We start from the raw sequence: 14,916 nt of genomic DNA, 5'->3' as shown, positions 1-14,916 counted from the left end.
GTCTTTCCTCCTCGTCATCATCCGCCTCATCATCCGGGTCTTTCCACATGACTTCCGTTGAAAACAACTAGCACGTGTGTTGCCCATGAATGCAGTGGCTGTCACTCACTAACTACACGCTCCGCTGTGAGCTACAATCAGCTATCACTTCGGCTAAAATACAACATCAACTTCAGTGAGCCCACGGATACAATATGGACATAAAACAAATGACATAAAACATATAAACATTCCTCGCCGGCTCACCCTTCCTCTCGAGGTAGAAATTAGGTTATTAAATCAATTCTTACACTTGAATGACCTTTCTACAGTCACTTGCTAAAGCTATGCTATCATATCGCAAGTCTCTGGTTACCTAGCAACACGCAGGATTCCACTTCCTACTTTGACCTTTCACAATGAGAGTCGTAATAAAGCTATTTATTACGACTAAATAAATAAGCTATTCTATCATATCGGAAGATATGATAGAATAGCTTTCAAACTAAAATAGTTTTCAAACTAAAATATTCTTAACAAGACTTAAACCTTTATAAAAGAGCTTTTTCTTTTTACTTCTCTTTCACTGCTCTAACAGAACTGCTGATTAGCCCTAATGTTTGCTCTTGTTGCTATTGTTAAACAGTAGAGAGAAAAAAACAAAGAAAAAACATTGTATTTCCTCTTGGATATGCTTTATTTTATCTTTTGCAACAAATCCTGGACTGGAGAGTCAGGGAGTCTATTGTGCTGCATCCAACTCTCTCACAAATCAATGCTGGGCGTCTCTTGCATCTCCACTACCCGATCAATCACTGTATAATTAAAGTATCTTAACCAATAAGCTTACAGTTTATTTTACTGATCGACAAGCTTGGCAAACGATAAGCCTCTCATTTTCTGCAAGGCAGCCAAAAAAAAGTTTCCAGAACAACTACTAAGTTTACTCTTCTGTCATTTACACTGCCTGCAGTGTTTTAAAATGAAAATAACCAATTGCGAGCAAGAAAACGGCTTGTGAGAACTCTAATTAAAAATTTACTTGGAAAGGCTTCGGATCTGTTGCTTGTTTAAATTTTAAAATTACCTTCAGATTGGATGGGAGGAAGTGTAATTGTGAGTCTGTCAGTGGTCATGTGACTTGGCAAAGTTGATGGGACGACAGATGGACAGAGTCACGGACTGACCAACACACACATGGACACACAAATACCCTCATGCACATATGTCCACATATGTCACCCTTCGTCTGTCCTCTTACTCATTACTTCATCACTCTCCCTCTGAGGGTTTGTTGCATCCGGTGTCATTCAGTCCGCAATCCTGTCTGTCCTTCTGTCTGCGGATTAGCCGTCCGCTCTGTCTCAAAGAGAGCTTTCATTTAGTGTTATTTGGTGTCACCTTCACCCTCGTGTTGTGTTCAGCTGTGGTGTGTCAGATGCCGCTGTTGCACATCTGTCAGCATTGTTTTGTGGTTGTTGTTGCTGTTTTTGTTTTCACCCAATTTAGTCTTCAGCAGCACATGGAAGGACTTGAGATTGAAATGTTGACTTTTCTGTCAGGACGACAGCTGTTTCTCTACCCTTCATGAATCCGAGCTTCTCCATCACTAAACACACAAGAGGTTCTGTTACAGATTTATATTGATGTTTTTTGTAATTTCTCTTGTTGTCTTTCTTAGCGATGAAGACGCCATCGAGCCCTTCTCTGCTTCTGGAGAGCGGGCAGATCTTTGCCTTTAGAGGGTTGGGTCAGGAGCTAATGGACACACCCACACCTACAACCCTGCCTCTCCCCGTCCAGCAGGCTCCATCCCCAGGTGATTGTTGTGATTCAGGATTAATAGTGCGTCAAATCTCCTGGTGCCTCTCCTGCAACTACGCTCACCCCCCTCCAACTCCTCCACCTGTTCCCCCTGCTGTTTCCCTGCAGCCCAGGGCGGGACATACTCGTTGTGTGAGGTGTGTAACCTGCAGCTGACCTCCACTGCTCAGGCCCAGCTGCACTACAACGGCAGGTCTCACCTCCGGAGGGTGAAGCAGCTCCAGGCGGGGCAGACATGGCAACAGGCAGCAGGTGGGGTTAGTGCTGCTGGCTGAATTAAGCAGGAGCCTCCAGAGTAATCTCCATGTGGGAATGTTGTTGTCAGCTTTGGCAGAAGAATATCACTTGTCAGCTGTTTGTGAGCTCTAGAGGATGTTGTTGTCTTTGATTGCAGCTGGAGCTCAGACCAGGTCGCTTCCTCCAGCCGCAGAGTTTAACTGCCAGCCTGCAGGACTGACTCAGACTGCCGGACTGAATCGAGCCCTCAGTGCTTCCAGCACGACTGCAGGTAGGACCAAAGCAGCTATCTGGTGTGCTGTGCTTATTGTAGCTGCTGATGGACTGATTGCGGAAAAAAACGAACCACATCTTTTGCTTCCGTTGGTTTGTAAAAGGAAAGTAGCATTCAGAGGGTGCTAATTAAAGGAAACATGAAATCTAGAGTTTACATGGGTAGTAGCAAGATGCCAAGGAGAAAAGAGCTTTCCCAAGCAATGCTCACACTAATAAAATCACCTCAAAGGCCACATCTCAGATTTTTACAGGATTCCAATTTTATGTTAGATTTTTAGAAACGACAGAAAAATTAGCAGCCGAATAATCTTGTCTTGCCTTGTCTCTCGTTCAAGAGCGATTTCTTTTCAGAGTGAATGTGGCCAGAAGTCTTGAAAAAAATCTCTCCACAAGAGAGCAAAGTTTTTTTTTTGATACAAGGATCTGAATTAAAGATGTTTGGCCACATTTCACAGCATCATGTTTGGGAATGTGGAGCCAGGTTGTGGAGAGCCAAACAGCGAAGTCAGACAAGGTAGATTTTAGATGACAAAAAAGTTTCTGAAAACCTCAATGAGCTCAAGCAAGGTTGTAAAGAAGAGCATGCTGAATTTCCTGCAGACTGGAAAAGTCATACTGACAAAAACTAGTTTGAGTGAGAGCTGCTAACGGTGGATCTTCAAGCTATTGACTCGCGGGTTGTGCTTGTTGATTTCTGAGAGACATGCAGATTTTGGTGGGTAGCAGGCAAAATAAAGATTCTGGCTACTGGGTGGAAATGACTTTGGATTTTAGTTAACAGCTGCTGGCCCCTCGGAAAGGTCAGAGAATGTGTGTGCGTGTGTGTGTTTGTCTGTCTTGTTTTCATCTCATAATTGAGTCCAAAACCTGACGGGGTTAGTTTAGTTTATTCTGCTTTAGCTTAGCATATTTGGTGCTGTCTTGGCTTCACCTTACCTTATGTCCCATTTTTTCATCTTATTTTGTCTTGGCTTAGCCTATTTTGTTTTAGCTTATCTTGCATCATTTATGTTGTATTATATTAACTTATTTTTTGAAGATTATTCTCATTTAGATTAGCTGTTCTTATCTTTCTGATTTGTTTTAGCTGAGCTCAGGTGAATTTGTACGGGGCTCATTTTAGAATCCCTGCTTTTCTTCACACTTTAGAAAACTGTTTCTCTTCTTGCGGTATGAAGAACTGGATATTTCATACTTCTTTGTGTCAGACTCCACACAAGACAATGGTTCTGCCCTGAATATGTGTCAAACGCAATCTATAAGACCTGGAGTTGCCTAAACAGAAGCCCTTAAATCCTGAGTGATGCGGCCACATAAATTGGCAACCTACAAAAAGAGCATAAATGATTACAATCTTATATGTTTGTTGCCAATTTTGATAACATCTAAATAATAGTAGTACCTAATCTGTTAAAGCGAATTCAGAAAGCATTTCTGGAGCCATTTAAGTTCTCTAAGCTGGTTGAAAGCTTGATTTCATCGACCGTTGCCTCCTAAAACAATTTCCAGAGCATCCACCGCTGGAGGACTCACAGCTGAAGCACATCCCATCTCCCCAGCCGTCGTCTGCTCTTTGGTTAGATGTGTCTGGAAGAGCTTCAGAGCATCATCAAAAAGTCAGGCCCGCTCCCACTGAGTCGGATTGCAGGCCATCAGCTTAAGAACATACTGAGATATAACGGAGTTAAAGTGGAGCAGGCAGCAGCAGGTCATCGAACTGGGACACGGCTCTGCTGTGAAACCACTCTGACATTTCTGCAACACATTGCTCATATCTGCAGACGTCCAGTACTGTGTTAATCACGACACAAACCTGCTGTCACGACACCTCCATTATAATCTACTGTAGTCTGGAATATTGATTAAAAAACAAAAAAAGAAAAACACACTGTAGTGTTATATTCACAATTTGCGCTCCAGAAAAATGACGTAGCAGTCAATGACATTTCTGTATGTGGGATATCGGTGTCAGATAGAAAAGGAGAGGAAATCTCACTCTGACACACACACCCTGGTACCTGTGTGTGTGTGTGTGTGTGCGTGCAGCAGCTGTAATTACATACTGTGTCTCCATATCAGTGTGCAGGCTACAATAACACTGGTTAAAGATTAAATCTCTACACACACACAGGGAGCCAGACTGCCTGAATGAGTGTGTCGCTCTCTTTCTGTCTGTCCATTACGAGACACTCTCTGCCATGAAAAGCTTTTTGGCCTGAACTCAGTGCTCCTCCAGGCCAGATGGAGTGCGTTTTGTTTGCGGGTGTGTATGTCAGGGCGTTGTGTGTGACAATGCCCTGGCTAAGCAGCCTATCAGCAGTCAGGTCAGATGACATCACTGCTAATGCACATATCCATGCTCCAAGAACGAGTCGACACCCCCCGGGGTTCCTCAATCATTAATGTTCACATAATATCCTGTGAAATCAGTAACCGCGTACCAATTTATCGTACGTTGTTTTAATTATAGCAACCCCCCAGCTGACTGTATTTGAAGCTGGTTTTAATTCAAACTCTTTTTCATAATTGATGTTTTTTGCTGGTTTGATAACAGGTTATTTCTGCCTGAAGATTGCAGGGACTGAATCTGTGAAACACCAAACAAGACTGGGAGGGGAGAGATAAGGGATGGTTGTTTGTAAAAAGAAAAACGATCATCTAAAATAATGCATAGCGGAAAGTTGGCCAGAACACAGTAGACTTGAACTTTTTTTTTATTCTTTGTTGATCTAAAATAGTGATCTCAAACTGCATTCCTAGAGGCCTGGAGTCCTGCAACTTGAATTAAATGTTGCAAGTTAGATGGCAGTTTTTTTTAACAAGTCCAGGAGCTACTGTAAGATGTTGTGGTTTTAAAATCTTACATTTGGAGGTCTTATTGTGAAGGCTTTGAGGAAGTTGTGGTTAATTTGCTATCTCTACTGATTGTTGAACTGCAAAAAAAACCAAAAATAGACTCATTACTTCAGCTGTGCTGTGTCAGTGGACCACTCGCTGCAACGCTGGTAGTCCAAGCTAACAAGAAGTTGATCAGACAAAGGAGATTATTGCAAATATCTGGCGAGACCTAAACATAGTGGGAAGAGAGCTGGAGGATGAGGATTTGTTTATTTCTGCACAGATTGAAAAGGAAAACAACGTTAAAAAAAATATCTTACTTGCACACTAATAAAATGCAGCTAAATTTAACACTTTGAATACCTCAGTGGTTGATCTACATCTCACCTTCTGCAGATGCAAAGAGTGTGAGAAACCAGAAAGTGTTTCTACTGACTAAATAGTAATGCTACATTTTTACCAGTAATAATTAAAACTAGTCATAATGAGTGTTTTAATTTCAATGTAAAAGGCATAACAAGTTTGTTTTTAATGCCTCAACATATTAAAGCAGAGTGCTAGGATTTGACTGACAAAAAGCACTGCTGCTTGTTTTAACATTTGAAAGTGAAACCTAGAAAAATAATTTCAAACACAAGTGGTGAGAAAAAGAGAAAAAAAGAGAGAAGCTTTGTCTTAAAATATGGCAACAACCCCGAAAGCTGGGATGATATCATTTGAATTCAATGCAGCTGATTTTCTAAGAGATGTAGGTTGTTTTTGTGGAAAAAAAAATCCTAGAACATCCTTCTTAGAAAAGTAAATAATCCCATCAGGGATAAAACGCACAGAGCTGCAGCTGCATTGCTCAATAAGTATTATACGTCCCCCCCCCCATTCACAAAGAGTCCAGGAGATATAGAAATAAAAGTCCAAGTTATTTAATGAAAACAACTACAAACTGCAGCAATGCATGTGTTTCTTCAAGATTTCTATTTCCATTTCCATTTTGAAATACAAGCCTGTTTTGAGGTCTGATAGTAAAAAGATAAATAAAAAAAGGCAAATTCTTTAAATGAAATTTTCAAATCTTAAGTCAAACTACATGATTTCTGAGGGGTTAGTTATATGTAACAATGCCCAATCTACGAATACAAATTAAAAGAACCAGAAAAAAATGTCATATTTACTTGAGTTAGGCCAGAATTACTGTGAATAACATAAAATGAAATAAAGTTTTCTCTTTAAACACGTGTTTACTTCCATATAGCCACTAGGGGGCAGCAGGAACACCACAAAACAAACGAGTGACGAATCATGCACACACACACACACACACACACTTCTCTCATGAATCAATAATGAGAGAAGTGAATTCCCATGATCTGTTCAGCACAAATAAAAAGCCTCTCTCACATGAGACCAATAACATTTACAGTATCAAAGCTTCTGTCTCAATCTGACTTTTCTCCTTTATTCTTGTTTTCTTTCCTTTCTATTTCACCTCCATGCTCTCCCTTTCACCAGAAAACCTCAGAGTTCACTTCTGGCTTGTTTCTTTTATTTTACGCGTTAAAAAGTGTGCTCGCATCTTTTGTTTTATAACAGCCTGTGAGTGAACAGGCTGGCATCAATTAGCTCTCCTTGGCTAATAAAGGTCAGTTCTGCTGCTCCGTTCGTTCACTGTTCATAATGAGCTGTGAACTGGACAGATATTAATAGACATAAATGGCAGCAATGTGTGTGTTTCTGTGTGTGTGGGTGTGTGTGTGTGTGAGAGAGAGAGATGCAGAGATTGAGCAGGTGTTGATGTGCAGTTTTTGTTTGATGTATTCAGCAGTGTATGAATAGACCGCACTGACGGATTCTCACATTCATAAGAGCCGTATGGCGATGACAGCAGGCTCAGAGGAGGGGTCTGGGTGACAGTGTACGGTATGACTGAATTTGGACCCTAATTACTGGGTCCAGCTGACACACATTCTGAACCAAATTACATGTCATAGCGGGTTAATGCTGACTAAAACGCAGCATAATATGAAACATCAAAGACGGGTCAGGTCCGATCGGCATCAGCTTCTTCGGTCCACTGGGTCTCGGTTCTCAGGTCCTGAGACTCTTAGTGGTTTCACAGTCGATGCCTGTGCCAAAACATTTGATCTGACATCTGAAACTCTACATTTTGGCCAAATAACATCCCAAATCTTTAGGCCGTTTTGATGGTCCTTTCTGTGAACCGAGGGGACAAAAGTGTAATTTTATGGAAAATGTGGGTCTCTTGGAGGAAACCAAAGTGAAAGTGGAGGTTATTGACATATGGTAGTAGTGTGATGCTGCACGGCTGCTTTGCAATGGCTGGTTGTGTCAAGCAAGGCAAGCGAGTTATTAGCCAGTTTGGAAAGCAAAGAAAATTTCTTTGTTGATCTGATACTCAAAATGAAAGAGGAAAACCATAAGACATCTTTGCCTGGTACGTTTCAGACCGATTTACTACGTCAAAAGCTCAACAATCACTTGAACGACCGCGCCAACCAGCACAGGAGACTGGACTCTCAATATTCATTTTTAATCTGTACACTTTCAACACAATTCAGAATACTTCCATCTATAGAGACACTCTGATGACTATGTGTCTCAAGGATGGACAAGACGCCGAGCACAGAGATCTGGTGGGCCGTTTTGTGGCATGTTGGAGAAACAGCCTTCCTGTTGATGTCAACGTTATTCAGCGTTAGTGAAGCATATTTAAAACTGCGTTTGTTGGACCAAAGTGGGGCAAAACAAGCCAAGAAACGAGACAAACAAACAAAAAATAAAAACAAGTGAAAATGGAGATGATTGTAGATTTCAGAAGGTAGTGAAGGAGTTTGAGTATCTTGCTTCTGCCCTGGACAACAGACCTGACAGGAGACGCAACAGTGGGGTCGTCTACAATAAGAGACAGAGCAGGATGCCTGGATACTTTGAGGTTTGCAGGAAGATGCTTCAGGTCTTCAAATGTTGTGAGGAGTGTAATTTCTTCTGCCAGTGTTTTAAAGTAGCCCAACAAGCTGATGAAGAAGTCTGGTTCTGTTCTGGGGATTGTTCAGAAACAACTGGAGATGATCGAACATAAAACGAAGAACGTTATGGAAAACGTACAACAACGTAGTATCTCCAGCCAGAGGCTTCGTCAGAATGACCGTAACACTGACTGCTACAGCAGATCCTTCCTACCCACAGCCATAACAGTTTACAAAAACTTTTAGTCTGAGTTACAACATTTCATTTTCTTTTGGAATTAACTGTGATTCAGATTTAAACTGAATTGTCAAACACTTACACCTTAATTGTGTGGGTTTTTTTAAATCTGAAACATCCCACTGGTTATTTTCCCTTTTTTTTCTTCTTCTTCTTTCCAAATCGTGATGCTGTGAGGCAGCGGAGCGCGTGAGCCGCACAGACTCAGAGGGAGGGAGAAACAGAGATTTCCATTGAGACAAAGGGGGCTGTCATCACTGCTCACCCTGCAACACAGCATCACCTCAGCGATTCGCTCGCGCCGTCTCTCCGCCGTTGTCCGTCGCTCGCCCTCTTCTACCCTCCCACACGCGTGTCCCCACATCCACACGCTCCAGCAGTCAGACGACGAGCCTCCGCCGTTTGTTTTGGGTTCTCTCGCCGCTGGGTTTGTAGTTACTGTGGGAGCAGATGAAAGAGCAAAGAGGAAGGAGGTGGAGGCGCTGGAGGAGGTGAGGCGGCTGCCTGACTGTCCGTGATGTGGAGTAGTTTCCAGAGTCGAGGTAGGAAATTCTTCCTGGGTTTATTTTCTCTTTCAGCTCCACATGGCTCGAGCTGTGTGCGCAGACAGGTGGTGTGTCGGGTTTGTCAGTGTCGCTTTCTGAAGAAGGGATGACAATTTGCTGGCCCGAGAGGCCATGACCCCGATGTGAACTTTGAACTTAGGTCCACTGTTAAATCATGGAATCAACTCACCTGTTGAAACGGTTGAATCTGGCTACAACTGAGACCTGCTCAGTTGATTATGGGGTTTTTAGGATCTTTCTAAAAAACACCAGATTGCCATTGTCTGTCATCATTATTCGCGCATGTAAGTACAAATTATAATGGTTATGAATTAGGGTCAAAATCTTGACAAAAATCCAATAGAAGGCTGAAATAATCTCCAATGTTTTATGGTTGGCTGTTTGAAGAAAAGATGTAGTGACAAGTGAAGAAAACTGCTTCTGACAGCAGCCTAAGTGGCAATGTCATGTTATCAGATTTTTCATTAAAAGTGGAGCTAGTTTTTCTTATATTACCTTGTTTTGTTTTTTCAAAGTAAATTCCAGCATGATCTGAATTATTCAGTCCAAGCCAGTTAAACTAGGAAACGTAAACATTTCTTACTTTAAGAAATCTTTGCGTTTCTGTTCCGGGTCAGTTATCCAAACTTAAGACGGTTCGTCTCTTCATTTTATGTTTTTTTTTTTCTTTAGATATCGACACAGTAGAGGTTGAATTTTTGGTTAGACAACTGTAAAAAATGTGCCTTCATCACATCTCTGCTGCAACACCCTGTGCAGCGTTCCATGCTTCGCTTTCCCCCTCCCTTGTGATGATCCCACTGCGTGTGCTTGACCTGGAAACGAGACTCGCTGAGAGAAGACGGATTTCCAAGAATGCCGAGACCTAAAAAAAGAAAAAAAAAAGAAATGCCTTGGAATCTCTACAGCCATATTTCCATCAGTCTTTCCTTTTCGAATGCTGAAAAGGATCTGCGTTTGGTCCTCAATCTGTGGTTCACTTCCAGCCTGTCTCCATGAAATTCCTCTCATTATGGATAGCGTGACGGCCGTGATTACCCACACACTGCTCCTCATCATCGCAGTGCAACATGTGCATTCATGGGACACACCAAAGCACACACTGTGGATTCCCTTGTCCCACTTCCTGTCAGGTTTTATTTAATCTGTCTCAGCAGTGCCCCGCGGCACACAACTGTATGTATATAGAAGTAAATCTCAGCCATTTCATCTGCTGGTTTGTCTTGGAATTATTGTAACGTCAACACATTTGTGGAATTTCAAATGAGCATTTTTTGCTGCTTTGTGGTCTCCTCTTTTGGAAAAGAAAAGAATAATAAGTCCCAAATATAAAAAAACAAAGAAAATCTACCTTTGTTTTAAGATGTTGTTCCATCTTTGGTTTCCTTTTCTACCTGTTTCTGTAAAGCTATGACCATTCGCTTGTCTTGGCCACATTGAGATACACTGAAACATCCCAGAGTGATTGAAGTATTTCATCTTCTGCACCCCCTGTGCTACTAATCAAGCCCCCTGATTGGCTCCATCAGGTGCTCCATGCGGCCACATCTGACTTGTAAATGTGTGCTCTCTCTTGCAAAAGTCTCTTCAGAGGGATTAAATCTTTTTGAGACTGCAGTTGTCAGTCAGAGTTGGATTTGGTGCTGAATTTGAATAAAAATGCTTCACTGCAAAAACAGCATTTTTGGTCTAGTTTCTAATGTAAATATCTCAGTACATTTTAGATGAGACTAAACTAACTTACCAGTAACTTCAGCAAAATATGGAGGCTTGTTTACTTGTTTAAGTAAACTACTTAATGAAATTGGACTTAATGATAGTGGACTATTGATTTTCTGTAAATATTATGGAACTATTGACTTAATTTTCCGCCAGAGGATGTTTCAAAATGACACACAAACTCCTCGAGAGCCGTTCTGTTAGATGGGCTGTGCTTCGACATGTTTCTAACTCTGCAGCGCGTTTACCGCGTCATGTTTCATTCAGAAAGCTGCATCTGTTTGTTGGTCTGACAGGAATGACTTATGTATGTAACAAAAGTTGTTTAATCATAAATGAACTTGCCTGCAGTTGAGGTGAAGTTCACGCGTTAATCTCCTTTCACTACAGATTTGAACAATGCAGTGAAAAAGCTGCTTTGGGTCTAAAATCGTACTTTGACTCGGGTCAAATCAAGAGTTTCCGGTGCTTTTTAAAAACCATCAACACACACCTGGATGTCTTCTTCAAGAAGAAAATGATGACCACATGTCATGATAATGAACACTGAATGCACGCACACCTCTAATGTTTTAAGGTAGAGGTTTAGTTTCTGCAATTGATTGTAATACTGGAATGTGTTTAATATTTTCATGGTAAGTGGTTTTTCTTCCTTTAGAGCTTTGCTCATACTTAAAAATATACACACAAAGGTCTTTTATTAAAGATTTTAGAGATTTCAAACTATCCAGCTCTTGTCAAAATATGATAAATATCATCTTTAGCCGAGGCAATGAGAACCATTTGTCACTGGCACAAAGTTTTCATACCTCATCCAAACAGTTTCTCTTTCTTTTTGATTATTTATTCAGTCCAGTTCAGTTTCAGATTTACTTTATTGATCCCAAAGGGAAGTTGAATTGATTAATGGATGCTATTTATCAGTGGAAAGAAGAATGGGACTCTGTTTGCTGTTGAGGGCATCTTCAGATGACCTTTATTTTATTATTGTTTAAATTAAGTTCAGAATGTAACCGGAGTTTAATGTTTAGTTTTATGAACATGTGGAAAAACCTTATGGCCGAAAACCAGCAGTGCACATCACTGTGGAAGCAACACCTCCACTCTCACACCTGGTTCTGGCACCTTCACACCTGGAGGAAGCTTTTCTTCACAGAGGAAACGATTTTCTAAACCATTCTTCTCTCTTCCTCTTCAAATTCTTTTAGAATTATTCAATTATTCACGCAGAAGTTTGTGAACACAATTCAACATAAAGTTAAAATGAAAGTTAAAAATGTGTGGATATTCTCCAGCGACTTATCTCGTATCTTTTGTCTTGCAAGTTGCCGTGGTCTCAGCCGCGCTCTCAGGTTTTCAAACCCAGGGAATGTCGGGCGCAGTCTTTCTAAACGGATTAGATTGAAATCAGTTTGTCTTAGATGTGAACTGCAATGACTCCGAGAACACAAAGTCACATTTGAGCCTTTCGATACAAACAGGAAGTTTGTCATTGCGGCTTTCAACGGCACAAAAAACTAAATATTTGTATTTTTCAGTGCTTCTGTGCGTCTCTACTGGTTTCCACTGAGTCTCAGACAGGAGGGCTCCTGTCTGCTTTAATCTGCCTGATCGGTCCGCTGGATGCTTGTGGATGTGTGCTCTTTTTGGATGAAGGAGGATCTGGATGTGACCTACTTAGAAACACACAGGCTTGTTATGCTAATCTGTATTTCCCTGCATAATAATAATGCACAGTGATGTCTAATGCTATCAGCAAATCCGCCCCTTTTTCTGCGAGACGCCGGCGCTCGCTCTCCCTGCATAAAGAATGTTTAAGAGGCAGATGAAGGGAGTTTGACTGGCTCTCCTCCATCAGGATCACTGGTGGATTAATGTCCGCTCTGGTTCCAGGTTTTATCTGAAGCAGCTTTGAGCAGCTGGAGGATGGTGAAAGTGACACAGGTCACAAATGGGTCCAGTCTGGTTTAAAAAAAAAATTTTTTAATGACATCAGCGGGGAACACAGGAGCGATATCAAGCTCTAACTCTCCTTCTTATGAGCGATGGAGGAAGACGAGTGAACTGGATTTCAGTCACGTTCCAATTTGAAGTTGAGTTTGCAAAAAGAGCTCAAGCTGCAGCTGCACTGTCTTCGCCGTCTCCTTGCTATAAAAGTTGCCACAGATTTAGTGATTCATCTCTCTCTTCCAGATCTCAGACATGGAGAGTTTAGAGGCTTATTAAGTTAATGTTAGTCAGGCAAGCTGTACTTCCTGAGCGTGTCCTGTTTTTTATATTTAGATTTTTTTAGACTTTTTTTTCTCCCTGGTGAGGTCATGAGGTTTGAATTGCACCTAGATGTTTGTTTTTTAAGTTTTTTACTGCCCAGACATAGACATGCATCATTAGCCGTATTACATCACATTTTTCCTAATGTTTGTTCTTTTGCGTCTTCTAACTTGCATTTTTATGGCAGTTAAAAGCGACACGAACATAACAGGGCTATTTTTTTAATGTATGGATTGTGTCTATATCAATTTATTTTGATATTACAGATGATTAGAGTCTCTAAGCGCCGACGTGCTAATGCAGACGTTAGCTGATTCTGATTTCTCTTGAAAACCAATAAGTGACAACGATTGAAAATTGCATTTAGAGGCAAAATGAGAAGCATCTGTGAAGTGAAATGAACTTCACTGGCTCAGGGGTCTCAAGAAGAACAGTTTCTGTGTCTTGATTGAAGTCATTAGCTGAGTTTCCTTTTCCAATTTCCTCAAAACTTTGTCAAAATTTTGCTAACGTCAAAACAAAAAAAAAAAAAATTGCAACTTTGGTGCTTCCTTTAAATGTAAGACAATTAAAATCACACGTGAACAAGTTTGTTCCTGTGATGTTACTAAAAAACATGAAACGCTGTTATGAGAAAAAGTGGTTTCCATTGCACTTTTGCAAAATAAGTCAATTCTAATGCGGCCAAAAATCCACCTCATCCTTGACCCAAAACCTTTTATTAAAAAATGTGTCTTTTCAAAAAAAAATTGTGTGAAGCAAATTTATTTCCAAAATGTGAAGTTGTGCAATTATATGGTCAATGGAGACACAGTTATTGTAAGATGGAGAGTTGCATGAGTAGACAGATGATCTGCAGCTGTACAGGTGCTGCTCTGGTCTGCTGTGGTGGCAAAAAGAGCATAGCTGCACAGCGAAACTCTAGATTTACTGCTCTGTCTATATTCCAACCCTCCTCTGAGATCACCAGATAAGTATGGATGAAGACCAAAGCAACAAGATCTTGGATTCAAATGGATGAAATTAGCTTCACACATACAGCGGCTGAGATCCACCTTTAAAAATAGCGTGATTAAGCTTCATCACCCTGAGGGCAATTGGAGTTGAAGCTGTTGCTCCTCCGGAAAGCAGTCAGTTGATCAGGGTGCATCCTGGGAGTCCGACTAGGAGAAGGAAAGCTCAGAGTTTCGTGGGACTAAATGTTCTCAGTTCTAGTCTATTCATCTAAACTAATTAAAAAGGGAAATGTCTCCTTCCCGCTGTCTACTTATTGAAGAATTATAACAAAAGTTCTTCTAATAAAGATGTTTTTTGTTTTTTGTGATCAATTTAAAATCCGTGGTAACTCTGTCTGACTCAATATTTGGGAGGAAAGAGCTTTCATGTGTAACATACCTTACATGTAAACAATCTTTCTTGTATCTTTTCTTTGTGTCACTGTAAGTAAAACTACACTTCCTGCTTTATATTTGGGAACACATTTTGTTTGCTATAGATGGGATGGAAGATATATGGTGCTTTGTGCCAGAGGTCAATTGGCACTGAAATTGGTCACACTTCCTTTAAAATCATTCACAAAGGTAGATGCATCAGTTTATTTATCAGTAGTGTGTGAAAGAACATTTAAAGGGTCTGTGAACAGATCTGACATGCGTGTTTATCACATTGCGGTTGTGGCCTGTGGTTGTTTTCTGCGGGATCATTGTAGTGTTCAAAGCTAAAAACTTTGCAAACCTTAAGCTGTGCTGCCGTGATATTTACTAGAGAGGAGCGGTATTCTCCTGAAAGATCTTCTAAACAACCCATAGCTGTTAACCATAAATTAATCATACGTTCTTTGTGCTGTTTTCAGTTTTGGGGTGGGAGGATGGGAAGATGCTGGAGCCTCTGCCCTGCACTGGTCCTTGCACCACAGTTCTTCTCAAAATGTACCTGCACAAATATTGTTGAAAAAAATAGACGTATGAGCTTAACAACTAAGACTTAT

The 14,916-nt window shown here is 40.9% G+C and overlaps 1 protein-coding gene across 4 annotated transcripts in view; it reads left to right on the top strand.

The window, feature by feature from the left end:
• znf385b (zinc finger protein 385B) overlaps positions 1-14,916 on the top strand; it is a 91,908-nt gene that overhangs the window by 56,809 nt on the left and 20,183 nt on the right. For 3 of the 4 annotated variants that reach the window (XM_055031450.1, XM_055031451.1, XM_055031449.1), the window contains exons 2-4: positions 1,661-1,798; positions 1,912-2,055; positions 2,198-2,311. In XM_055031450.1, coding sequence (XP_054887425.1) covers positions 1,663-1,798; positions 1,912-2,055; positions 2,198-2,311 — 394 coding nt within the window. In that variant the 5' untranslated portion in view covers positions 1,661-1,662. Of the gene's footprint in view, positions 1-1,660; positions 1,799-1,911; positions 2,056-2,197; positions 2,312-8,616; positions 8,916-14,916 lie in introns of those variants that run through there. The other variant, XM_055031452.1, reaches the window with a different exon arrangement.

This window comes from Poeciliopsis prolifica, unplaced genomic scaffold, assembly GCF_027474105.1.
Source record: "Poeciliopsis prolifica strain line A6 unplaced genomic scaffold, Auburn_PproV2 SCAFFOLD007, whole genome shotgun sequence".
Classification (NCBI taxonomy): Eukaryota; Metazoa; Chordata; class Actinopteri; order Cyprinodontiformes; family Poeciliidae; genus Poeciliopsis; species Poeciliopsis prolifica.
Note: the sequence above shows the minus strand (reverse complement) of the source record. Positions and strands in the feature narration are given on the sequence as shown.